This window comes from Motacilla alba, chromosome 3 (genome assembly GCF_015832195.1).
Source record: "Motacilla alba alba isolate MOTALB_02 chromosome 3, Motacilla_alba_V1.0_pri, whole genome shotgun sequence".
NCBI lineage: Eukaryota > Metazoa > Chordata > Aves > Passeriformes > Motacillidae > Motacilla > Motacilla alba.
The window spans coordinates 108,611,348-108,638,054 of record NC_052018.1 but is presented as its reverse complement, the minus strand read 5'-3'; the positions used below and the strand labels follow the sequence as shown (position 1 = coordinate 108,638,054).

General features: G+C 46.8%; 2 protein-coding genes across 4 annotated transcripts in view; one reads left to right on the top strand and one right to left on the bottom strand.

Moving 5' to 3' along the window:
* Nucleotides 1-2,927, bottom strand: part of CFAP61 (cilia and flagella associated protein 61) — a 94,461-nt gene extending 91,534 nt beyond the window's left edge. For all 3 annotated transcript variants that reach the window (XR_005256535.1, XM_038133760.1, XM_038133761.1), the window contains exons 1-5: nt 2,893-2,927; nt 1,937-2,043; nt 1,245-1,314; nt 952-1,107; nt 150-300 (exon numbers count right to left, since the gene is read on the bottom strand). Coding sequence is in view for 2 of the 3 variants with exons in the window: in XM_038133760.1 (XP_037989688.1) it covers nt 150-300; nt 952-1,094 (294 nt within the window). In the remaining variant the exon portion in view is untranslated. The remainder of the gene's footprint in view (nt 1-149; nt 301-951; nt 1,108-1,244; nt 1,315-1,936; nt 2,044-2,892) is intronic.
* An 89-nt stretch (nt 2,928-3,016) lies between these two features.
* On the top strand, nt 3,017-13,386 carry CRNKL1 (crooked neck pre-mRNA splicing factor 1). The gene is made up of 14 exons (XM_038133762.1): nt 3,017-3,157; nt 3,329-3,481; nt 4,019-4,110; nt 4,212-4,370; nt 4,712-4,878; nt 5,360-5,538; nt 6,168-6,338; nt 7,472-7,663; nt 8,347-8,406; nt 9,484-9,564; nt 11,073-11,312; nt 12,073-12,174; nt 12,676-12,924; nt 13,127-13,386. Exons 1-14 carry the CDS (start codon nt 3,110-3,112, stop codon nt 13,292-13,294), a joined length of 2,061 nt encoding a protein of 686 aa, XP_037989690.1. The 5' UTR covers nt 3,017-3,109; the 3' UTR covers nt 13,295-13,386.
* The last annotated feature ends 13,321 nt before the right edge of the window (nt 13,387-26,707 follow it).

Below are 26,707 nucleotides of genomic sequence, written 5' to 3'. Positions count from 1 at the left end.
CCCCTTGTCAGCACGAGGGTTTGACAAGGACTCCATCACCTCCTGAATGCCTCAAATCTACTGGAAACAGGCTGCAGACACCCATGTGTATTTTCCATACCTGAGCCTTAAATGAAAACTCAACTAAAATAATCACACAATTTACTTACAGTGCACTTATTGTTACGGTAGTTTTCACGCAGGAATGGTTCCCATTCAGCCTGATCAGTGATATTCCAGTTGGGATAGTCCAGAAAGGCAGCATGGGCTATAACCTCATTCTTCTCATTGCAGAGTGTCAAAGCGAGATTTGATAATTCTCTATGAAAACAATTTAATTTTGCACAAGTTGAAGAAAATCCACATAGAAAAGAAACTGATTGTGTACTCAGCCTGCTGGAATAGCAAAACTAGCCACGTTCAAGAGGGTTCCCAGGATCAGGCCTGATGAGTAAAACTTCTTCATCCACATTCCAACTTGGAATTATTGCTTCAGTTCCACATATTTGTGTCCTAACACTATAAAAATTCAGGTGGATTTCCAAATCCTCAATCATATTAGTAAATTTGAGATGAAAAACTTCAACATTCCCTTCCATTTGTATGTTTCTTCACACATCTCTTTGCCCCCAAACAGCTGTTACCTGGAATTTTTGCTATTAAGGGGGAAAAATGTAAGTGACCCAGCAGTACCTGTCTGTCACACAGCCTGTCTGCTGATAGTTTTTTTCAAGAGCATTTCTTCTGAGCTTTTAACAAAAGGAAACTAGTGTAGAATTAAACCTTGTCCGCCATGGCAGACACCCAGGTTTGCACAGTTATGGACGTGACAGACACGAAAGTACATTTTCTTTCCATTTTTAGAAACAGCACAAAAAGTCATGATGTCACACCTCGTCAAGGCTCAGAAGGTTTTCTGCTATTTTAGGTGCAATTTCCTGAAAGGTGACAACCCAAAACACCATTACTTACAAGAGGTAAGTGACATCAATCCTTCCAAAGAGGTCTTCTGTGACAGGGCTGAAGAGGCTGATAATGCCTGGGACATCATGCGACTCTGTCCTTCTGGCAATGACCACATCTGTACTTCCCCTTGAGGAGGTCACTGTGGCCATCCCGCCGGCTGCCCTGAGAGCCAAGGAAAACACTGCTGGCTCCAGCCATCCCACTGCCACCCCCTGCCCGACACAGTCACTTCAGGGGGGTCTCATAACAACTCTAAATTGGGGGAGCTTCTATAGATTTGGTGCCTAGTTCGTGCATACCTCCACACAGACACTGCCTGTCCAGTGCACACCTGAACTGCAGCAGGCAATCGCTCCTACGGTCTGGATCCTACAGAGGAAATTAATTGTTTTAATAGGCTACAGCTGCTTTCCTATTTATTCATTTGCATGCTAACCAGGTCATCACCAAGAACTTCAATCTCAAAGGCCTTCAGTGGGAGGCTCAGCTGCAAACAATCAGGGACACAAGCTCCCGATTAAACAGCAGCTTCAGGTGAGTTAACTCTATTTTGTGCAAAACTGCTCCTCGAATTTCCTTTGAGGTCAACAGCAGGGCTTTAATTTCTGAAGGAATTCAAAGTTCTGTGGCTATTCAAAGCTCTACTACTTCCCTACATGGAAACAAAAAAAGTTTTTTTTTAAAAAGTGGGGGTTTTTGTGGTTCCGAATTGACAAAATGTGCCAGGCACAGCTGATTTGTTGATCCGCCCAACAACTTCAGAACACACGGGGCAGCAGACCCTCAAAGCACCTGTGACCATCCCCTCGAGTCTAACACCCTTCAGCTGTGTGTCTCTGCTCAGTATTTCAGCTTGCTATGACCCCAGCCAGCAATCAGGAACGTGAAATAAAGCGACCAAACAACGGCTTCCCGCATTTCCTTAAATATATGCGCAAATTATAGCAGCACTAACTAGGAAAAAAAAATCCCAAAACCTAAACCAACACACCTAGACCAGCAGAGCAATCTCACCACTCTGCCAAACACAACAGCCGCTTCCAACAGTGACTCCAAATGCAAACACGATGCTCGGTTATTAGGCACCGCAATTCCCAACTAAAAGGAAAAAAGAGTAGAAATGCAGACTTTCACACTCTTTAAATACAGATAAGAGTCACACGCACTCCTACATCTTTCACAGACTAACAAGACACTCCAGCGCGGGTCCTGAAATTAACCTGAAGCCTCACATCCACTGCAAACACGCGTCAGTTTAAAAATGAAAACTAAAACGAACTTTAAAGGGCCGTTCACCGGCTGAGGTTTAGCGCGCTAAGATGACTTCAACCGAGGAAAACCCTTTGCCACATTTTCACTGTCAACTGTTTAACTTAACGCAAAAAAAACCCCAAAAAATACACCCGCATCTCCCCCTAAGCGCTCCCGCAGGCGGCGAAAGCAGCATTCCCACGGTAAAAACGCACCAACTCCGTAAGGAAATGCGCTGCTCCTACAGCACCTCCTGCACTCGTCCCATTGAAGTAGAAGTAAGATTCCTCGGTGGCTTTTTTTGGTTTTTGGGTTTGTTTTTTTTTTTTTTTTTTGTTGTTGTTGCTGGGTTTTTTGTGGTGTTTATAGCCCAAAACACGCCGAACGCACACCTGCCTCGGGAGGGCTCTGAAGGGGAAGACTGCTGCGGGCGCCTCTAAAGGGGCACCCCCGGTGGATTGGGGCGGGGTCGGGCCGGACTGGGGGCGGTACCGCGGGGTAGGGGCGGGGGCTGGGGACACCGGGGACAAGACACCCTCACTGGGCACCCTCACTGTCCGTGGACACCCCCGAGGTGTCCTCACGGAGCCCCGGGCGCGAACGACCCCCTCAGGCAGGCGGGCCACGCCCACGCACGCGGACAGACCCGCACCGCCGAGCCGCCAGGGGGCGCCCCGCGAACCACCGGCCACTCACCCGCTCCGTCCCCGGCCGCAGAGCGTCCCAAGGACAGGAAAGACCGCGCAGATGGAAGAGATGAGCGCGCACGGACGAGACGGACCGAACAGGCGGTCCCACGGACGGAAGGGACAGTCCCGGGGACGCGTCGGCGTTACCGCGGCAACGGCGCTCGGGCGGCGCTGCGTGAGGTCAGGGGTGGCGGGGCGGGGCCTGCGCGCGCAGCGGCGGCAAGATGGCGTCCACGGCGGCCGGGAAGCAGCGCATCCCCAAAGTGGCGAAGGTGGGCGGCGGCGACCCCCCGGGACCCCCCGGTCCCCACTCTCCCTCCACTCTGCCTCCACTCGCAGCGGGCTGTCGCGTCCCGGCGGGCTCCGGCACGTAGCGAGGAGCCGGAGGAAGTTGGCTGGTGTCGGGAAACGTGAGCCGAGCCCCGCTTGTGTTTGCCTTGCAGGTGAAAAACAAGGCGCCCGCCGAAGTTCAGATCACAGCGGAGCAGCTCCTGAGAGAGGCCAAGGAGAGGGAACTCGAGCTTCTGCCGCCGCCTCCGCAGCAGAAGATCACAGATGTTGAAGAGCTAAATGACTATAAACTCCGGAAGAGGAAGGTACAGTAAAAAAAACTCCCCTAACTGGTTTAATCTCGACACTCACATAAAGTACTACAATTCCATTACTTTTAACTTAAGCAAGAGGTAGTCCGTATTCCTTGTGGACTTTCCAGGTGGACACCAATTCTTTAAAACCCCTTTTTCATGCTACTCTTCAGCAGAACCTTACAGATGTGTTGCTTGACAAAATCTGGTAGCAAGCAACATCTGCCCCGGGCCTACGTTCAGAAGACTGAAAGATTAATTACTTACATAGTTAATAGGTGTTTCCTTCATTACCAGCAGTATCTGGCCAGCCACTATAAATGAACAAAGTAAATAACATTACAGGAATGCTGAGCTATAAATCTTCATTTGAAATAATTGCTTTGCTTGTGCAGATTTAGCCATGGTTTTGCTTGGCTTTTTGCTTTGAAAATGCCTAATCAAAGTAAGCACATTCCTAATGGTTATTATAATACCCCATAAGCCATTTTTGATGTGAATGGGGTCTGCAGAAGGATTTCTGACTTACAGATGTAACTTTCTCCTCAGACTTTTGAAGATAACATAAGAAAGAACAGGACTGTTATCAGTAACTGGATAAAGTACGCACAATGGGAGGAAAGCCTGAAGGAAATCCAGAGGTAAGGATGATGTGGCTGCAGGCATCTCTTAAAAGCCTTTTTAGACACACACCAAAGCCTGGGAGGCACATTTGACCTTGCCCTGCACTCATGTTTTCCAGAGCCCGTTCCATTTACGAGCGTGCCCTGGATGTGGACTACAGGAACGTCACCCTCTGGCTGAAGTATGCCGAGATGGAGATGAAGAACCGCCAGGTCAACCACGCCCGCAACATCTGGGACCGGGCCATCACCACCCTGCCCAGGGTGAACCAGTTCTGGTATGCTGGCTGAGCAGCAAGATCCCCTTCTAGCCCCAAAGACCCCCCCCGGGGTTATACAGATTATCCTGCTGCTCCAAGTCTTGAGGCTAGTCTGGAAAAAAAAATGGAGGAAGGCTGAAGTTTTGGGAAGGTTTTGTAGTTTTTAAGTGGCAAGAGCCTTGGGAGAGAAGGATGTTGGTGTGCCTGGATGCTGCCAGTCACTGATGTGCTTAGAGGCATTTCTGGGCTGGGAGGAAATAGGTGAGGGGAGCTCAGGGATGCTCTTGGGAAGCACTCCAGAAATCCTTGCATGGACATGTTCACCATGTGGTTGCAGAAAGTCCATCTCCTTTGCCCAGGTACAAGTACACGTACATGGAGGAGATGCTGGGGAACGTTGCTGGCTCCCGCCAGGTGTTTGAACGGTGGATGGAGTGGCAGCCAGAGGAGCAAGCCTGGCATTCCTACATCAACTTCGAGCTCAGATACAAGGAGGTGGACAGAGCACGAAGCATTTATGAGAGATATATCCTTTTCAGAGCCTTGTGACTCCTGCCTGGGTTAAGGTCTCCAATAATCATTTCCTTCCCAAGTGTTCCATGTCCAGCAACGTCGCTGTACTCCTTTTTGCTGTGGTGTGCTGGGAATGAGCCACCACCCTGGGAGCCAGCAGGAGGTGTGAAAAGCCTGTTAGGGAAAGCCTCCACATGCAGTGCAGTGGCTGTGGGTCCTGCCACAACAGAGTCTGTTCAACTGCACTGCTCCTGCACCCAGCTTTTGTAGCCATCATTTGTTTCGGGTTACTCCTCAGATTTTTCCCTGACCCTTATCCCTTTTAAAAGTCACAGTAAGGCACAAGACCTTTTTGCATGCTTATACCTGTCAGTGTCTTCTTCCCAGCTGCACTCACTGTTCCCCAGGTGTAGCATGCTGGGAGGTGTCCCTGGGAAGAGCCCAGCTGGGGATGTGCCACTCAGGCAGCGCTGTTTCTTTAACAAGAGCTGCACTTGTGCTCGTTCACCCCGAGGTGAAGAACTGGATCAAGTACGCGCGCTTCGAGGAGAAGCACAGCTACTTTGCCCACGCCAGGAAGGTGTACGAGAGGGCGGTGGAGTTCTTCGGGGAGGAGCACATGGATGAGCACTTGTACGTGGCCTTTGCCAAGTTTGAGGAGAACCAGAAGGAGGTAAGAACTTGACAACGCATCTGAGTCACGCCAGTGTTTCTGCTTGAATATCAAAACTGAAGCCATTTAACCTTCGCTGCAGTACTTGCAGTTCCCAGCACCTCATGGCTGTAGTCTGGGTTAGGGGGACAGTTTTTTGGTCACCTCTAGTTGCCTTTTGGTGACATCAGTAAAATATGCTCTAAGGGAGATCTGCCAAGCCCCAGGACCAACAGCATTGGCTCAAACCTCTGTCCTCAGACTGGAGAGGTTCTGAGAGGTTATGGGCCTGCGTGATAGAAAACTGGATTGGTCCAGATGTTTTTCACAGTCTCTAAGGTTCCCAGGCTGTTATGAAATTGGAGACATTCTGTGGACCCCAAACCACAACCTCTGGAATTGGTTAAAATATTCTAAACCTGTAAATTAGTAAGAGATGATGGGGGCTGGCATTTTCAGGTTTATTTTTCCCCCTCAAAGTTAACTCTTCAGGGAGATCTGTGTTCATCCTGTTCTAAAACAATTGCTTACCTTAGGATGTGCCAGAGTTCTGTATTCTATTAAATATTGTTAAAAGCTCATTGAAAAACTGTCAGGGAGGGCAGAAACTGCTTTGTAAATATTTTTCAAATGATATTTAATATTTTCAGTTTGAAAGAGTGAGGGTTATCTACAAGTATGCCTTGGACAGAATTCCAAAGCAGGATGCCCAGAATCTCTTCAAGAACTACACCATCTTTGAGAAGAAGTTTGGAGACAGGAGGGGAATTGAGGACATCATTGTCAGCAAGAGGAGATTCCAGTATGAGGAGGAAGTGAAGGTATGTGGGACAGGTATCCTCCAGGCTCACTGTACAGCCAGCTGGGGCTTGAGGGACCATGAGTATTTTGTGATATCAAGGCTGATGAGTTTCAAATTACCCTTGAAAGTCAGTCCAAAAAACCACCAAGGGAATGTTCATTTTAGAGCCAGAATTCCATCCCTGGGGATGGAATCTGCATTCACTGCTTTTCTTTGTTTCTACTTTCTAATCTAGATTGTGCAGGTGAGGGGTTTGGATTGAACTCAAGGCTTGGTACCCTTAAGGATAATGCAGTTTAGCTTGTAGTTACTACTTAAGTTAGGGAATAGCCATTACAGGACACCTCACCTGTGCATAAATACCTTTTTGTGAGAAAACACTTATGCCACACCTGTTAAAAACGGGAACAGACTCCTGGTACTAAAGTGATTTCAGCATTTATTATAATAAAAGAAGGGCCTAAAGCATGGGGGCTTGTGGGCCAAGCAGGGGCATTCCCCTTGAGGATGCTGCAATGCCAGTGCTGGGTCTTCTTCAGCAGTGATGTCCCCGATGTTCCAGGTGGAGCAGCACTGTTTCCCTGGGTCAGATGCCCCTTTTTATCTTGCTTTTTGTCCCTTTGGATTGGTTTCTTTTTGGATCCTTCATTTGCAAGAAGGTTTTAGGTGCTTCATTGGCCCATTACAGTTCTGTCCAGGTTGGTTCGCTGTGCTTGGGGAGTGGTGCACTTTATTTAGGTGTAATATGGTATGTTGTATTTCTTACAACTACCCTTTTAACCCCTTTTACCATAACCACACTAACAGTACATGCTTAACAATTATCAACTATTTTATAACAGTTTCTAAGCTATTTTTAACACACCTGTCTGCTGTTCAATTCACACTGCGCATTGCATCACTCCTCGTCCCTTCTCACACTTGGCTTGCCTTCATTGACACAATGCTGAGGGCAAAATAAAACCAAAATTTAAAACAAAGTCCCTTATAACCCAAAAGCTCTACCGTAAGCATCCCCAAGACTGACAGTTTCCCTCAATATTCCAGTGATCCGTTTTAAAGGTGAAATTCTGCCTAAGTAAAGGACGAGGCTGTGTTGGTTTTAGTGACTGCAGTTTGTTTGCTGTTGCCCCTGTCCCCTGTCTCTGGAAGGCAAACCCCCACAACTATGACGCGTGGTTCGACTACCTGCGGCTGGTGGAGAGCGACACGGACGCCGAGACCGTGCGGGAGGTGTACGAGAGAGCCATCGCCAACGTGCCCCCCATCCAGGAGAAACGCCACTGGAAGAGGTACATCTACCTCTGGATTAACTATGCACTCTATGAGGAGCTGGAGGCAAAGGCAAGTAGTGACAATTCGGGCTTTCCCTTTCTCTGTAGTAAACAGGTGCTGGTGTTTTAATAGGAAAACCAAGAGCTAAGTATTCTCTGTGTTATTGGTTTTGTGTAACGTGCTTTACTATTTAAATACAGAGAATTTTTCCTCTTCCACTTTTCCCTTGGGAAAAAACCAAACTTTTTTACTCCAATTCACTCAGAAACACACTGATAACAAAAGCAGGAATGAGGATTTCTGGTGGCCCTGACTGAACTGCACGTGGCAGACTGTTACCTGAACTTGTGAAATAGTTTTATATAGTTAACAAAAACTGTGAAGCAGCCACGTTGTTGCTATTGTGACCTTAGAGGCTGTGCAAGTATCTATTGGAACACTAGAGCTTCTCTGAGTATGGAACACCTGTTCAGTGTCTGTTAAAGGAAAATACTTATTTTTCCTCCCACAACTGGGACACTCCTTGTTTTATTGTTGGCTTCCTGGCACTGAACCTTGCTTTGAAAAGGTGAGTCTTGTTGATTCAGAAGCTACCACCTTTGAATTGTGCACACTAAGTAGATAAGCATTGCTGATTCTAACCAGCTTGACTTAGATACCGTTCTGCAGTTTTGCAGTCACTGCAAGATTCAAATTCAGCATGATCTCAGCAGTAACCCAAGTGTTTTAAATGCTGATTTAAATTCTTACAGGATGCAGAGCGAACCAGACAGGTGTACCAGGCGTGCCTTGAGCTCCTGCCCCACAAGAAGGTATGGCTCCTCCATCAGTTTGGCTTGAGTTTTGGGTTAAAATAAGATCCTTTAGTTCTCTTCCCCTGCTACATTCAGGGGTGTAGAGCAGCTCCAAACGGCTGCTAGTGGGTTCATGAAGAATTTGCTTAAAACTTCCAAGTATTCCTTCCAGTTTCTCCACCTTTCAAAACTGTTTTCAAGCAAGAGTGCAAGATGTCTGTAATTTGCATCACAGAGGGAAAGTGCAGAGCAAGCACTGGTGTCAGGATGCCCTCCTACACCAGACACAAGGGTTTTTTACAGTATTTTCTAGTTACTAAGTAGTTGCTAAGTAGACCATAAGAGGATGACCTTGCACATAGTCAGAAAATAGGGAAGACCACTTAGATTTTGCTTGCTTGCATTCCTCTTCAGGCAGGATCGTTTGTAGCTGCTCACAGCCCGGTGTCTTGGCAGTCTCTTGCAGGGCCCTTGAGGCTCTGCTAAACTGGGTTAACACCTTTTATAGCATCCAGTGGCCTCCATGGTCACCACCCCTGAGGTAGCTGCGTTTGACAAAACAGCTGTCAGGTCTGTCTTCCCCGTTACAATCGGTCTCCAAGGCTGATTGACTGGGGTTTTCTGGGGTTTTTGCTTGTGAACTTAATTTGAAACATCTCTGTAGCCAAACCCTTACAACTGCTTTGCCTTGGAATGTCAGAAAATCCTTGTTCGTGTTCTTTTTCTAGTTTGTCATTTATTGTGTCATCTGAGTGTCTGATTAATCCCTAGTTATTAAGAGCTGATTAGCTATTAATTGATTCAGCAATACTTATGTTTTGCCAGTTGATGATTGGTTAAAAAACTGTTTTCTGTGGTTTAAAAGACTTCTGTCCTGGCCATTTTTGCTTTCACCCCAATATATTGTCCTGTACTAGAGGCTGTTTTAGATATTGAACCCTAAACTTTTCAGCAGGAAAACACTGAGATCAAATGAGATCACCTGCAGTAGCAGTCTTATCTTGTATAGACAAAATGCTTTTTTTTTTAAGCAACGTGTACAGTATTATATACTGACTTTCCAGCCTAAATAGCACTTTGTTCTTTTTCTTCCAGTTTACATTTGCTAAAATGTGGCTGCTGTATGCACAGTTTGAAATTCGCCAGAAAAACCTCACCCTTGCCAGAAGGGCTTTGGTAAGCTTTTGTCAGAGCCATAATTGACTCCACTAACTAATAGTAACACAGGAATGGCATTAAAAGATCTTAAATTGTCCTTTTTAAATTGCTGATTTAATCCACTTAAAATAAAGCATCCAAGAAGTCTGCAGGGGCCAGCATTTACTGTCATGTATGATTTAAAAAGAAATGTAGCTTGTTCTGATGAATTAGCCCCGGGCAGAAACGACAGAGTGCTGCTTTGAATGCAGAGCACCCACATCAGCTCAGTGCTCTTACAAGTTCTTAGCTGCTGCTGATGGCTTACAGTGATACTTGTTTTAACAACAGTGTCTTAAAAAGCCTTGTAGATGAATGGGAGGTTTGCCTCTAGGAAATTAGGATCTGCCAAACCGTGTGCCAGTCCCAGCTGCTGACAGAAGCAATCACAGGGACTTCAGGCAGGCTCAGGAGCTGCTGAGCAGGTTCACTCTGAATGTCAGCACGAGGGGACAGCAGGGTGTGATGGGGCAGCAAGAAATGGCATCTTTTGAAATGAAAAACTTCCTTTCAGTTCAGATATTCTCAGTAAGCTCAGGGATAGCATCAGGCATTTTGAGAGAAAGCCAGTGTTGGTAGCAGTTGAGGTGGTTTGACTTCCAAGAGCAAACTGATGGGCACATGGAGAAAAATTGAGCATATTCTGAAATACCAGTGGCATCTGCAGAGCTGGAGGGCCATAACAGTGACCAAACTGATAATCCCAAGTGGTGGTTTCCTCCATTTTTCATAAATTCCAAGGTACTAAACATGTAGGAATGTTGTGCAGGAGAACTGTGGTAAGGGAATTCCTTCTCAATTCTGCTTGAGGGAGCAGAAGCCACATTGCTTGGAAAACAATATTGTCTATAGAAGTGACTTCAAGGCCAAGATCACTACAGCCTGTCTGAGGTATAGCCCATTCTTAACTCTTAAAACAAGAGTTTCCCAGACTAAGAATGCAGAATTGCCTCTCACAGCTTGGCTCAGGACAGACAGTTTTCTTCAGAGGCGTATCAGAAAGAAGGTACTTTGTAAAGACATTATTCTCCACCTGTCCATTGCTGCCAGCCAGCAGGCAGGGGTGGGCAGCCATTCTCTGTGCCAGGAGGAGCAGTGAGGGGCCACAGTTTGTTTGGTATCATTTGTTTCATGAGATGATTGGGAACTGCTCACCTGGCAGGCTGGCACAGACTGGTACTGTGCTTCCTTCAGGTGCTCAGCTGATAAACCAGGGTAGGTTCCTCTCACACTCCATGGGGAGCCCACATTCTGTAAAAGAATGACAAGTGACAGATGTCTTCTGCTTCCCAGGCTCTTGCTGTTCATGGATGCACATTTGTTCTGCAGACACTGGTTGAATTTACTACTGCCCCTGAACGAGCTGAATAAACAGTGCAAAAAACCAAGTTGTAGTTCAAACACTTAAAAAATCGAGTGGGGGGTTTTATTTTCCTGCAAGGTCACTAAGGGTTTGGTTTTTTGGGTTTTTTTTTCATGCACAACAGGGGACATCCATAGGTAAATGTCCAAAAAACAAACTGTTTAAAGGTTACATAGAGCTGGAGTTACAGCTGCGTGAATTTGACCGTTGCCGAAAGTTGTATGAAAAATTCCTGGAGTTCGCACCAGAAAACTGCACGTCCTGGATTAAATTTGCTGAGCTGGAGACCATCCTTGGGGACATCGACCGTGCCCGGGCCATCTACGAGCTGGCTATCGGCCAGCCCCGGCTGGACATGCCAGAGGTGAGCGGGGAGGGGATTGATTTAAGGGTATTTATTGCACAGTGTGGCTGATGAACATGTCAGTAATCCACCAGATGAAAGATGAAGGGAAAGCAGAGTGGTTGATGAGCACCAAGTTTGGTGCTGCTCAGCCCTAATCCCAGCCTGTGCTGCCAAACACCCTGATCCCTGAACCTTTTCTTGTGGTATTTTCAGAGTTCCTCATCGTTGGGAGGAAGGATTGAATCTGACTCCATGTTCTTAGAAGGCTCATTTATTATGATATGATATGATATGATATGATATGATATGATATTAATTATATTATATTATATTATATTATATTATATTATATTATATTATATTATATTATATTATATTATATTATATTATAAAATGCTATACTAAAGAATAGAGAAAGGATACTTACAGAAGGCTAAAAAATAATGAATCTCTTGACTCTCCAGAGTCCGACACAGCCTGACCGTGATTGGTCATTAAGTTAAAACAATTCACATGAAACCAAAGAAACAATGACCAGTTGGTAAACAATGTCCAGATCACATTCCAAAGCAGCAAAACACAGGAGAAGCTAATCAAATAATTATTGTTTTCATTTTTCTTTGAGGCTTCCCAGCTTCCCAGGAGAAGAAATCCTGGCGAAGGGATTTTTCAGAAAATACGACGGTGACATTTTCTTAGGGAAATTTTACCTTTATCTGTTCTTTTCCCCTCCCAGTGTTCTAAGGAATGGACATGATGAGAGGCTTCTCTGTTACAGGTGCTTTGGAAATCCTACATTGACTTTGAGATTGAGCAAGAGGAGTATGAGAAGACCAGGAACCTTTACCGGCGGTTGCTGCAGCGCACGCAGCACGTCAAGGTGTGTGTGGGCACCCAGGACACAGAGCCAGCCCTGAACTTGGCCCGTGGGCAGGGAAAGCCTGAGCTGCCTTGGCTCAGATCAGCCCAGGTTCAGGCCCATGCCTGTGCTCTGAAAGGGGGAGGGAAGTTCCTGAGTTCCATACAACAACAGGCCTATCTCGGGTGAAAGGAGCTTTTCCAAGCAGCCCTCTTTGCTGAGCAGCTTTGGGATCTTGGTTGCTAAAACATTGCAAGGAAAACTGGGATTTTCCAGTGTCGCTTGGTGCTGTCATTGACAGAATTCACACAGATTTCTCATGTTTTGAAACAGCCACAAGAAACTGATCCACATGCCTTACGTGATGTTGTGTCCTGCTGAAGTGGGGCGAATCTCCCTCTTATGAAAAAAAAAGATTTTTTGGGCACCTGCTGCCGTTGATCTTCATTTTCTTTTGCTGCTTTGTTGTTTCTAACCTGTGGAGCAGAGGCTGGAGCTGGGGTTTGTGTGCTGTGCCCGCAGGTGTGGATCAGCCTGGCGCAGTTCGAGCTGTCGGCGGGGCACGAGGAGCGGCTGCAGCGCTGCCGGCAGATCTACGAGGAGGCCAACAAGGCCATGCGCAGCTGCGAGGAGAAGGAGGAGAGGGTCATGCTGCTCGAGTCCTGGAGGAGCTTCGAGGACGAGTTTGGCACTGATGCCACGAAGGAGAGGATAGATAAACTGATGCCTGAGAAAATAAAGAAGAGGAGGAAGCTGCAGGCCGAAGATGGGGTAAGGAAAAATGATGGCAGTAGTGGCTGTGAGCCCTCGGTGGCTTTGAGCTTTATGTAAGCAGGTGCTGGGCAGGGGATAGCAAACATGGGCTTTAATTTTATATTATTTCTCTAATTTCTCTTTCTTGTTAGAAGCACCTGCTAATAGCCAATGTTAACATGCAAATTAAACTCGCTTTGTGGTATTTTTTTCTCTCTAGTCTGATGCTGGATGGGAGGAGTACTATGATTACATTTTCCCAGAAGACACTGCCAATCAGCCCAACCTCAAACTCCTGGCTATGGCAAAGCTCTGGAAGAAACAGCAGCAGGAGAGCGAAGCTGCAGCCGTGGATCCTGACAAGGACATTGATGAAAGCCAGACTTAATACCTTGCCTTTTTACACCCCTTTCTTGGGCTATTGTACAGTATTTTCATTGGTGATAAATAAATGTATTTGGAGAGTTTTAGTATTACTGACTTGAGACGGAGTTTGTGTGGAAGACGAGCACCATCCTGGGGTGGATTCCCTTCAACAGTCCTGCAGGTGTCCATCAGTTAAAGGAGAGGTCCTGGGAGCAGTGCAGGGCTCTGCAGCTGGCACCAGTGACAGGAGAACTGGGGGAACTAGGCAGTGACTTTGCTTTCAGCACAAGGACCTGTCCAAGGCTCCCACAGCCCATCCCAGTGCTGCTCAAGGACATTACTGTGCCAGGGCAGCAGACCTTGAGTGAGAGAGAGGTCTCCAGCCATCATCCTTGATGAATTCTCCAGTAATTCCGTTAAATATAGGAGTATTGTGAGAATAGTTGAAAACAAAAACCCCTGTTGACCACAGCCTGGTCAACTTCTTATCCAAGGAAGGATGCTTTTCTCCCAAAAAATAAGGGGAGACAATATTAGAAGTTACATACACTGAAAGCAGGCCCTAGAGGACAAAGTTGTAGACATCAGTACCATACAGAGTCTGTGTTTGAACACTTCCATGTGCTGGCAGGCCCCAGCAGAGCTGTGTCACTGCTCTGGGCTGGGCATCACTGACCTGTCCAGATGTGGCCTGTCCAGCTGTGGCTGGAGCAGCCTTTTTCTGCCCCACCTGCACCTCTAATAACATGTGCCTCCCCTCCCCTGCCCTCTCATCTCCGAGTGCTTCTGCTGACTTACACCCCATCACATTGTAAATCCCATTTCTGTTTTTCCCTCTTCCAATCCCTCCTGCTGCTCTGTGCCCCACTACTTTTCACACTTTATTTTGGCGTTTCCCTCTGTCCTACTCCCTATCTCTGCTTTTTACTTTCATTTTATTGAATTATGGAGTTTTCAGTGGTGCCAAGATTGTTTTCTTGTGTATATTTTGGTTAGGTTTTTTTGGGTTGCTTGTATTTTGTGCGTGTGGGGAGAGGTTTGTTTGTTTGTTTTTGTTTCATTCTCTGAGCACTGCATTTTCCAGGAATTCCTTCCTTTTTTGAACATGGAACCTTGCCTCTTTTTTTTTTGGCCAGCTTTGCTGCGTGCTGTGTCAGTTGCTGGTATTATCTCTCTTAATAAGGCCAAAAGTGAGGCTGTCAGCAGGGGCTCAGGTGAGCATCTTGTCTGTGTCTGCACAGAGAGCTTCAGCAGCTCTCCAGAAAGCAGCAGGGCTGCAAGGCACAGGGTCTTGCAGGGAAAGAGCCATTGTTACTCTGAATTAATGAACCAGACTTTTGGATTTTCAAGCCAGGTTGATTATTGTGAGGTGGTTGTTTGTAGGAACAGGATTTGGAATTTTTTTGCCTTTTCAAACCCTGAAACTTCTGTGAGGAGTGATCTGGACTGACACCCTGAACGCAGCACTTCCAGGAGTAAAACTATTCCCCCTTTGGAACACTGGTGAGACTTGGGGGTTTCATGGATTTTTCTCCTTCCACAGCCATGTTCCCACCCCATTTCTCCCCCTCTGCCCTCCCATTACAAGCCCATCTTGAAAAGGGCAAACAGGAGGTTTTTATTCCATAACAAGTAAAACAAAACATACCTGCTCACGTGACTTCTGGGCAGTGAATGGTTCCATGGCTGAAGCATTACTTCAGGAGTGATAATGGACACAGATTTCTGCCCTCCTTTCCCTTGGAATGTGTGAGGCACCTGTGAAGCAGAAGCTTTGTGCCAGAGATGTCAGGCTCTCCAGGAGCCCTTGTCCAGACTCATGCCTCTGTTACACCTAGCATGAACCTGAAGTGTTCTTTGAACAATTCCAGCATTAATCTTTTGCACACTTCCAAAATGAGGAAGCCAAGCTCAACAGTGGGGCTCAGTTTTCCATGGATCTACAGCAGCAGTTTTCCCTCACTCAGGCTTTACGTTGCTGAACTGAAGTAAGAAGGAATTCTTCTCTGTGAAGATGGGGAGACCCTGGCACAGGATGCCCAGAGCAGCTGTGGCTGCCCCTGGATCCTTGGAAGTGTCCAAGGCCAGGCTGAAGGGAGCTTGGAGCACCCTGGGATAGTGGAAGGTGTGTCACAGTCACATTCTCTGAAAAATCCCTTTGCCCAGGATTTTTCTCCTGGGAAGCTGAGAAGCCTCAGAGAAAAAAGGAAACAAATTCTGACCTCATTTGCTTCTCCTGTGTTGTGCTCACGTGTGGAATGTGTTTGGAGATTGTTTACCCACAGGTGATTGTTTCATTGGTTTCATGTGAATTGTTTGACTCATTGGCCAAGCTGTGTTGGGGCTCTGGAAAGTTTTCATTATCTTTTGAGCCTTCAGTAAGTATCCTTTCTGTACTCTTTAGTATAGTTTAGTATTCTTTAATATAATATAGCATCATAAAATAATAAATTAGCCTTCTGAGAACATGGAGTCACATTCATCATTCCCTCCTTCATCTGGGCACCCCACAAATACAATAGAAAGTGTCCTTGCCCGTGGCAGGGGTGGCACTGGATGAGTTTTAAGGTCCCTTCCCACCCAAACCGTCCTGGGGTTCTCGCAGTGCTTTGTGCCCTGCTATCTGACCCCCAGTAGCCTCTGTCCTCTCTGAGCTCGTGCTCTAACAGGTGCTGAGATGTTCCTGCCCATTTGGTTTATGTCCATTTGCCTCGCTCCTGCAGAGCCGTGGGTTCTCATGTTTAAGTTATGAAACCCCAGTGCCCTCCTGGCTCGTGCCTGGATTTATCACCAGGCTTGGGGGGAAGAGAAACACTCCTGCTGGAAAGGCTTCTGGCAGCAGAGAGGAGAAGAGGGACATCCCACTGGGGAAACAGCCCTCTGGAGAAATGGCACCCAGAGGTTTAACCCTGCAGCAGCCTGATATCTGAGGGGCTTTGGGAGAATGGCACGCTTTCAGATCTTGCAAAAATCAAGATTTGGGTTTTCATGTGCAAGAGGGAACACAGAATGTGGATTTGTGTAGTGGAAAGGTGATCAGCTCAACTGGCAGAGGAGGGTCCACGGGGTGGGCAATGGAAAGACATCGGGATTTAGAGTGCATTTATTCTGGGACAGCTCTTTCAAACCGGATTTGTACATGGAATTGCTTGTTTAAGAGAAGGCTGACTCCATCACTGAGTAAGGAGTAAACAGATTTTATGCTCTGGAACCTGTGTGGCACAACTTAAACTGTCCCCGTCTCCCACCAACTGAGCAACAGCAGCTGCTGTGTTGGGGTCTGGAAATTAGTGAGTTCACAGGCTGCAGGCTACCCTTGGGTTTTTAGGGAGCATATTTTTTATGTCCTGACTCTGTTCTGCATGGTATCTTTGGTGAAGCTGCCTTCTCACCTGCTTTTATGAAAAATATCCTTCTTCATGACGGATTTAAAGTGTTAGTGTCCGTTCCACTTCTGTAGATACCATCAGTCAATGAAATGCTGCGTTTGAAAGAAGATAAATGCTTGTCTGTGCTTGGAACTTGTGTTCTATTAGTGGATGGTTTATCTGCTGCTACAAGAGCTTAGAAGCAAGATAAATCCGAGGACCAGTGTGGAATTTCCTTCCTCAGTGGGAGCTGAGCCCTGTGCAGGTGGGAGGTGAGGGTTTCTGTCACTCTGTTGCTGGCAATTTGAGGGCAATTTGAGCTGTTCCCTCCTACCTGTGCCACAGGCACAAAGGTGGGCAAATCCCTAGTGGATACAAGGATTCCACGTGTCCAGGGAAAGAGGTGGGGCTCAGCAGTGAGGCCCTTGAGTAGAAATGGGGAAAAATCTGAGCTGTTTCATGGGAATGTGAGGAAATTGGCTGAACATGTAACATTAGGAGAGACAAATTCAGGGCAGCATGGGTGGGAGTAGTGCCATTGTTGATGGGGGAGAATCCCCAAGAGAGGGGTAGATCAGGGATTGTCACTGTCATATTTTTCTCCTGAGAAGCTGAGGAGCCTCAGAAAAGAAATGTCACCAACAATTATCTGCTGCTGTGGAATGTGGCAGGTGCATCTTTGGTTGGTCTCCTGTGAATAGTTTTTACCCAATGACCAATCCCAGCCAGCTGTGTCAGGACTCCCTCATCTGCCACGAGTTTTTATTATTCATTATTGCCTACCTTTCTCAAGTATCCTTTCTCTATTCTTTTAGTATAGTTTTACTATAGCATTTTAAATATAATATCATAAAATAATAAATCAGCCTTCTGAAACATGGAGTCAAGATTCTCATCTCTTCCCTCGTCCTGGGACCCGCAAACACAGCGCCACAGGGGATTTCTTTTTGCTCCTGGCTGTGATGCAGAAAATGTCACATCTCCATCAATGGTCTGCAGCAGCTTTGCAGTTCCCAGCATTATTCTGGGAAGTGGGTCCAGAGAATGCCTTTTGGGAGTTAGGTGTATCCATTTGGATGACATTGGAAAATACTGATTTTCATGGAGAAAGCAGGGACCTGGGGCAGCAGCTCTGGGATGGGATCTGGATCCAGAGGCTCTAGCAAATCTTTCTGCTCTCTCCATGAATGTCCATGTAGGGCTCAGCTTAGGCTGGCTCTGCCCAGGGATGATTTTTGATTCTCCCCATTTGGGGGAGGCTGGGAGTGGTGGGATCTGTCTGTTTTCTGAGGAATTTGTACCCAGTGAGAGGCAGCCAGTAAGAAAGGGAAGAGGGAGAGGTTTATGAGCTTTCTCAGGAAAGTGACATGGTGACATCTGAAAAGAATAGACACCTTTGAGAGCATTATGGATAACTACGGAATTCAAATTGGGAATGTTCTGTGCATTTTTCATCTCTTTACCAGGAGGAGTGTAGCAGCCCTAATGTTTAATGCATGTACAGTAATAGAGGGCTGAACTGATCTCCGTGGGCCTGTTTGTTCCATCACTGTCCAGAAGGAAATAAATTAGATTCTATTAAATTCTAAATTCTATTCTATTCTATTTGGACCCAGCTGCTGCAGAGGGAGAAGAAGGAAAGCTGGGTTTTAGAGAGTTGATGTTTGGGTGACATCAACATAACAAGCCCAAGGTGCAGCTCAGTTAAAACCAACACCAGTGAGTGCTGATCTCCTTTGGGAGTGTGCACAGGACCTTTAGGCCGAGCTCAAAATCTAAAGGTCCTCAAGAGGAGCCATTTTATTCATAAGATGATTTCACATTTGGTTGGACTGGTGTGCTTGGTGCCCAGCATGCTCCAAGTCCCGGAACTTAAATTATGGGCACATTTTGGAGACAAATGATTGTGCTGCTCAGTCTTTAGAGAGGTTGGTAGAACAAGCCTGGATTTTCTTGTTGGGTGTTGTGACTGAGACTGTTGAGAAGAGTTTGCAGAGGTGTCTGTGGAGTTCTGATCTCAGAATGGGCATCAGCTTGCACAAAAAGACCAGAGGAGATTTTGGACAGCTTGAAGTATTTTAAAGTATCAACTTCTATGCCAATCTCTGGCCAGACAGAGGATCTTCTCCAAGATAAGGAAATCACCCTTTATACACACTTGTCTGCCCCATTTTAATCTTTCTTTCCCAGTTATGTAAATAGCACCAGACTAATATTCCCTGTGTACCACTGGTAAGCTGATTCGCTCGCTCCACTTTATCAGACACAAAAGCACTGCAGGGCTGGTTTGTAAATTGAGTTGGAGTTTTTTTTTTTTTACATCTGTGTTATTCCGAGCTCTTATGTAAATACTTGGAAAGCAATTTCTATATATACTCGGTTTGTTATGCAACTACTCTGTGCAGTGATGCCAAAGGGATTTAATTTTCTTATCGGTGGTTTTTAGAAGAAGTGATCAAGCATTCTTTCTGTGGAAGGCTCAGGGAATCAGAAAGTGAAAACCTATGATAAATGGCAGAAAACAAGGCAACTACAAAATTAAAAAGTGGGGAAAAAATAGAATGTTCCTGAGTTACAGAACTGTTTAGGGGGGCTTTCACTGAAGGCCTGATTGTTGCTCCAGTGTGAGTTGGCTGCCTTTGTTCTTTATGGAAGTTATTGAATGATTCAATCCACACATCTGTGTTTCAGCCCTGTGTGTGTGCTATTGATGGAACATCTTAGAGCAGATGTTGTTGGGCTGGCCACTGCTGGCCACTGCTGTCCCAAAAACCTCTTGGGAACCCGAAAACTCCTTGACATAAAAATCGATTTTTAACTGAAACCGATTTAATTTTGCCATGAATAAATGCGCTACGTGCTGAAAAGAGAACGCCGAGGGAAAAATGAAGGCTGAAGCACTGCTGCTGCTGTAGCAAAGCTCCCAGAGTCCCAGAGGGCTTTTCAGCCCATCTCACAGCCATCCCTATAAAGCCACTGGAGAAAGCCAGTCCTGATTCCCAGCAGGCTCCTCTGACAGTGAGCTCCCTCCGTGCATCCCGAGCCACTGCTCACTCGGCCGAGCCCGCAGCATGCAGCTGGGTTGGGACACCCAAGGTATCCCAGAACCTGGCTGCTGCTGGGGGACACGGCTGGGGGCCAGCTGGGCTGCTCCTAGAGCTGGCTCCGGGCTCCCCATGAGCTTCAGGCTCAGTTCTGGGGCATTACTATGGCCAAGGAGATGATGAGGAGATGCTTCCAGCCGAAGCCGAGCTGTGGCCACCTGCTGATTTAGTTGAGCATCCTCAGTTGGGTTTGCACAGCTCTGGGAGCCCAAAGTCACACACATTGTGATAGATGAGTAATGCAATGATTGACTCTGACAATTAACGGATAAATATCATGCATATAGGTTAAGAAAAGTTGTATAGATTTATAGTTATGTTGTACCCCCTCGCGTGGTTATCATGGGACAGCTGGGGTTGGGATATCTGGGAGGGCTGGCTTGTCACTGGTGACATCTGGCCTCCAGTCAGGATTTGAGGAAGAGATCATCACTGGACAGCAAAGAAGGGGTTAATGGACAGAACTTTGGGATGGGTTAAAGGGTTAAAAAAGGAAAACCTCCATTGTGAGGGGGCTGAGCACATGGCAGGGAAAGTCTTTTGCTCCCAGCGCCGTAACCTTTATTCTTTATTCAGTCTTCTGTTGTATTTTTGATAAGGTTTACTAAACCTTCCTAAACTATGAAAAGTGAGTAGCTGTTTCTCACAACATCGTTTGCTTAATCCTTTGGAAGTCAAAGCACACACATACCAAGTGGATTTTAGAAATAAATGGCAGCAGTTTTGCACACTTCTCTTTTCAAAGTAACCATGCAAGCTGGAGGTCAAACTGCAGCAAAACCTGGGTGTCTTTTGCCTCTAGAAGAGATGGGAAGAGGACAGAACTGCATCTCTTGTGCTCTGGAGCGGTCCTGCTGATTCGGTTCGTGGCTGTTGCGTCTTGTAGGAGCAGCAGAGCTGAATGCAAGGGCTCTTGGGCATTAATCAGGGAGATTATCTGACAGCTGCTACATCTGCGCGCGTCGCCGCTGGGAATGACGCTGTGCCGCCACGTCATCCAGTCAGACCTCTTCCCTCTTTTCATCAGGGATGTGCCTCATCCAAATCCCATCACATAAAGCTGGGGGATGCTCGTGGGGTTAGTTTATGGCTGTCTAGAACCCAACTGGCTTATTTCCTGGTTTACATAACATTTCGGAGTCCCAGGACAATCTCTGCAAACTCAGATGTCTAAGGTGCCACAGGCTGCAGGCAGGAAATAAATGTGCTTGTTCCTTCTCGAGGCTGATGTGAATTTCAAAGGGGAACTAAGATGATTTATTTTTAACTTCATTGCTGAGTTAACAGTTGGACTCTATGGTCTTAGATGTCTTTTCCAATTTAAGTGGTTTCCTAACTATAATTTTCTGTATTTGAAGAAGGAATACATTGCCCTTTCACCGCTTAAAAACACTGCTCCTTCTGCATTTTGCTCTGTTGCAGTAATATAAATAATGGCATTAATTTAATTTTGTATTCATTTTCTCATGCATGTAATGAAATCCAGTTCCCTTGTTAATCCAGCAATCTAAGCAAACACACTATAGGACCATTACAGGAGAACACTTAACCCCCCCTCTTGTTTCTCTCCAATGTGCTTTTGACTTTTTTAAGGGTGAAATGAGAGTGTTTCTGTGCAGACAAGGCCAGGTATTACCTTTCCACCTTTACTACCCAATTTAAGTTGTTAAATGTGTTGCTGATACACATCCAGCAGTTGCTGGTGGTTTCTGTCTGTACAATTTTTGTTTTCAGGAAACCAAGCCCCTGCAAAGGGGCCTGCACATGAGAATTTCAGACTGGGGAAAGAAACTGCATCCAATTCCTAGAGAATTCTTGTTGGGCTGGGTTTTGTTTTGTTTGTTTTTTAATTCTGAGAGTTTTTGCAACAGACAAACGGATGGTGGAGGTGATGTGACACCTTTGTCTCTGCAAAGACCCCTCTCCCAGTGCCACCAGGCTTCCCACCAGCAGCATCCACTTCCCAGGGCTTTGTGTCTGTTGTGTGCTCTTGAGTCCTGTCAGGCTTAAATTTGGCAGGGGAGCTGTGAGCCCAGTGTCAATCCTGACCTTTCCCAAGGTGGCTGCTGTGTTTAAATAAGAACCAAATGCACAGACCCTGGGGTTGGGCTGAGCTGAAGCAGAATTAAGACTCTGTATCAAAGGTCTTACCAACTTGCAGGTCCCTTCTGTAGCTCTGAAACTCTAAAATCCACAACCTTCGTTAGCTCTGCAGAAGCCAGTTTGACTCCACGGTGCCAGTTTGATTCGGGGTGCCCCCCTGAAGATGTCTGCTGGCCCTGAAATGATTTCTGGCTGTGCTGGACTTGGGGTGGCTGTGGTGGAAGCAGCTGAGAGATGCAGTAGATCACAGAGACTGGCCAGGCTGGTGAAGTGTCCCAGCAGAGCATCCACAACCACTTAAGGAGCTGTTGATCCCTGGTGTTCCCCGAGCCTCCTGCACCCTGCTCCTCTGAGAAATGGGGGAGAGAGGGGAAGGGATGGCCAGCTGCAGCTGCCTGGCCACCCAGCATCATCCCACCCTGCATCCAAAGCACAGCACTGTACCAGCTAATAAAGGGAAAACTATACCCCAGCCAAACCTGGGACAATCACAGGAAGCATCTCATGGAATATTTTGTCTGCTTTATTGCTGCATGCGCTGGGAGCCTGAGCTGCCATTTTTATAGAAATGTTAAAATTTATCATTTCTTAAATCTCCCGCAAAGATATTTTTATTACTTTCAGTGTTTTTTCCCTCTCTTTTCTTTGTGCATAACTAATGAAACCTCTCAGAAACAGAGGCAGCGAAGAGAGAAGACCAGAACAAAGGCAGCAACACACATCCCGTGACAAGGGTGACCTCAGCCCAGCAGGAGCAGATGTCACTCAGAGAGGACCCTTGGACAGAGCCCCAGGAATGGGTCTCCCTCTTTGCAGTGAAGCAGAACCTGGAGCCTGTGGAGAATTGCCCAGGATGTGCCAAAGGGTGAATTATGACAATGCTGTTCATTCTGGGCTGGCAGCAGGGCTGGGGCAGGTGCCCTCACCCTGACATCACCCTCTGCAGCAGATGACAGCTCCTGAGTCCAGAGGTCCAGGCACTACATGAGCTGTCCTTAAGATGCTTAGTGAGGTTTGGGGGTTTTTTTCCCTTCTTCTCCTGACTCAAACCTTTGCTTCCAGGTGTCTGGGCAGAGAGCTTGGGACTCCACGGCATGGGAAGGGAGCTGAAAAGCACCTGGACATTCAGCATGTGTCAGGCTATCTTCTCAGGCTCATCAATAATGAATTGTATGGATTTGAGGCTTTCTCTTGAATCAGAACATCTAAACCCGGGCACTCAAAATGTAATTTAAACTTCAAATTTGAAGATCATCCATGCTCCCATCTAATTTTAGATGTTAAACTTTTCCCACCTGCTCTCTATAACCAGTGGAGGTGCCTGAGTGGGCTTCTCTTCTGCTGACTCCAGAGCAAGCCTTGGGGTGGGCTGCTCCTGTTACCCCTGGAAGCAGGTGCCATGATCTTGGGAAGTAAAGGAGAGCCATGTATTTCAATCCCTTTAAAAAGTCTGCCAGCTCCCCAAAGTGCATGAAAGCAGACCATCTTCCTTTTTCCTTGTTTTTTGCTAATGATGCCTATGTATTTTCACTTATTGGTTCCCTCATTTGGCTTCGGTTCTGCCAGATGACTCATGTCAAAAGCTCAGAAAGCCTGCAGTAAACAGCCTCCTGTTCATCAGAGCAATCTGGGAGCTCCTTCTGGGAATACGTTTCGGATTGCTCATGTTCCAGCCCCGGGGTGTGTTACACTACTGCTGCTTTCAAAATCACGGGAAATCCTTGGGTGCCCTACATTTTTGTTCCTCAGATGTCTAAGTGTGATGTTTGGAAATTAACAACTACACTCCTTTCCTTTTGAAAGCAATTCCTGCCCCCTGAGTCTGGTGTCCTTTGTACTTGAACTGCTCCTCATTGGTGGAGATGTCCGTAGAATCGTGGCATGGTTTGGGTTGAAAGGGACCCCAAAATCCACCTAGTTCCATCTTCCTGTGCTTTCAGCACTTACGTCTGGGCAGGTGACTTGTCCAGCTCTCCATCCTTCCTGAGGAACCAAAATGGAAACCTTTGTGAGGGTTGCAGAGGGCACCACTTCCTGCGATGTTCCCGATGCCTCCCAGCTGCTTGTGGATGCCCCATGTCCCTTCCAGCCTAAAACAGCCCTGATTTCAGACTGTCAAACATGCATGGAAACGGTGCCAGGCACTGAGGGATCAGTGTTTCTCTCATCTGGGTAATTAAACTCTCAGCTGGCTGTGCAGTTGGATCTGAGCTCCACTGAGCTGCTCATCAAGCCCTTCCTTCCTATTCCCATACGTGCAGCTCAGTCTGGGCTGTGATTTACACAACCCAACATCAAACACTGCTCACAAAGCTGCTGGGAATTTTATTCTTTATTCCTTTTTAAATCCTCCCTGGCAGTCAGAGATGGAGCGGGGGGAAATGCCTGTTTTTACACAAGGTCATCTCCTCTGGGGGGGCGTCAATTTGAATGAATTCGCACAAGGTGTTGAGTAGACTTCTGGGAAGGCGAGAACTTGTTCAGGCTGGAGCTTCAGAAGGAATCAGGACAACTTCCAATCCACTGCTCCCGTTTTCCCTGGGCTCAGGGAGCAGCCCTGGCCACATGGGAAGGGCTGTTCATTCCCTGGACTGGCTGTGACACTGCAGTTGTGTAACTCAGCAGCTGCATCAGATGGGCTCAGCTGCATCCCGTGGGCTTTGTGCTCTGCAGCCAGCATGCTCATCCGAGCCCCTCTCCAGGCCAGGGCCCTGCTGGGAAGGAGAAGGTAACCGCAGAAAACAGAGGGGAAAAGGCTCTGCTGATCAGCAGCTGCTGGGGCTTCCCCCGCTGCTCCTGGATGTCTGCTGGGAAAAGAGCACTGCCATCAGTCTCTTCTTCCCAGCAGCACTTCAAAACACGGAAGCTGGGATGCTTGAGGAATGTTAAGTAACAGTTCAGCACTGGCTTTCATGCCATGACAATAAGATGCTTTTTTCAGCTGAAAGAATCCCATTTTTCTCTTTTTCTGTCTGTTTTCCTGCAGCTCTTCCTCATGCAAAATCTCCAAAGGACCCTTGAAGGGTTGACAGGAGGCCTGGCCACTGCTCCCCTCAGGCCCATTCCCCTGGCACTTTGGAAGAGGACAGAAAATGAGGAACGAGCAGCAGGACCTGAGAAAGCCACGCTTTCTTAGGGTGCTGGAGTGTCCCAAGCCAGGTGCTGGGCTTGGGGCTGAGAGCAGCAGGAAGATGTCTGCAGGCAGCTGCTGCTGGGAGAAGGGTTCCTGCTGCACGTGCTCTGCTTCAGGCAGAAATCCCAATTTTTCCTTAAACTTCAATCCCAAGCGCTGCCAAGCATACTCCACACAGAGTCCTGCTCTGCAGTGCCACATCCTGCCCATCCCTGTGGCCACCTCTGGATGCAGAGGGTTATCACTGGGCTGTAGCATTCACATCCTCTGGAAAAATCCCTTCTCCCAGGATTTTTCTCCTGGGAAACTGAGAAGCCTCAGAGATAAAGTAAAACAATTTTATCTCATTTGCTTCTCCTGTGTTGTGCTCACGTGTGGAATGTGTTTGGAGATTGTTCACCCACAGGTGGTTGTTCCATTGGATTCTGGTGTGAGTTGTTTTGACTCATTGGCCAACTGGGGCCAAGCTGTGTCAGGACTCTGGAGAGAGTCACGAGTTTTCATTATTATCTTTTTAGCCTTCTGTAAGTATCCTTTCTCTATTCTTTAGTATAGTACAGTTTAATATTCTATAATATAATATAATATAATATAATATAATATAATATAATATAATATAATATAATAATAAATTAGCCTTCTGAGAACATGGAGTCAGATTCATCCTTCCTGCCTTCATCGGGACATTCCCAGCAAATACAATACTGGGCTTCTGTCACACCCCATAGGGCACTCTGCTCTTTCCATGGGAATTGAGTTATTGATGGAAAAGGTCAGCTGCCAGTCACCTGTCATGCAGAAAACACTCATTTTGTAAACATTTTTAGGGGCCAGAGCAGAGTTTTTTCAACGGTGGGTGCCTGTGAGGGCTGCTGTGCATCATTAATTGATCCTTGACGTGTGGCAGCATGGCCAACAAGGAGCATCAGGGCCCAGATCAGGGATCCATAAAGTCCTGGGAAGCTGCTGGGATGGGCTGGAAAGACAGATTGCAGGAGGTGGTTGGGTCTTTGTCTTTCTCAGATGCCGTGGTTCCCATACAATGGTGTTTGTGAGGGTTAGTGGCTCTCTCCTGGCTGTGGTGCCTCCTGCAGGCACAGAACTGCTGCAGAATTCCTAAGTATCCACTGCAGAACTCCTCAGTATCCGCTGTTGTATTTGTGTTGCCCCCAGATGAAGGAAGGCAGGAATGATGCATCTGACTCCGCGTTATCAGAAGGCTAATTTATTACTTTATAATACTATATTATATTAAAGAATACTAAACTATACTAAAGAATACAGAAAGGATACTTACAGAAGGCTAAAAAGATAATAGTGAAAACTTCGTGACTCTCTCCAGAGCCCCGACAGCTTGGCACTGATTGGCCAGAGAGTCAAAACAATTCACATGAAACCAATGGAACAATCACCTGTGGGTGAACAATCTCCAAACACATTCCACACATGAGCACAACACAGCAGAAGCAAATGAGATAAGAATTGTTTTCCTTTTTCTCTGAGGCTTCTCAGCTTCCCAGGAGAAAAATCCTGGGAGAAGGGATTTTTCCAGGGAATGTGAATGCCACGATTCACTGCAAAATTCCTCGGTATCCCTGCATGCTGGGGCAGGATGGGGCAGCTGGGCAGGTCTGGGCAGTGTTGGCTCCTGGGTTCTTGGAGCAGAGGAGCTCCAGGAGAACACCTGCAGTCAGTCTGGCAGTGTAGGAGAGCCAGAAACAAAAATG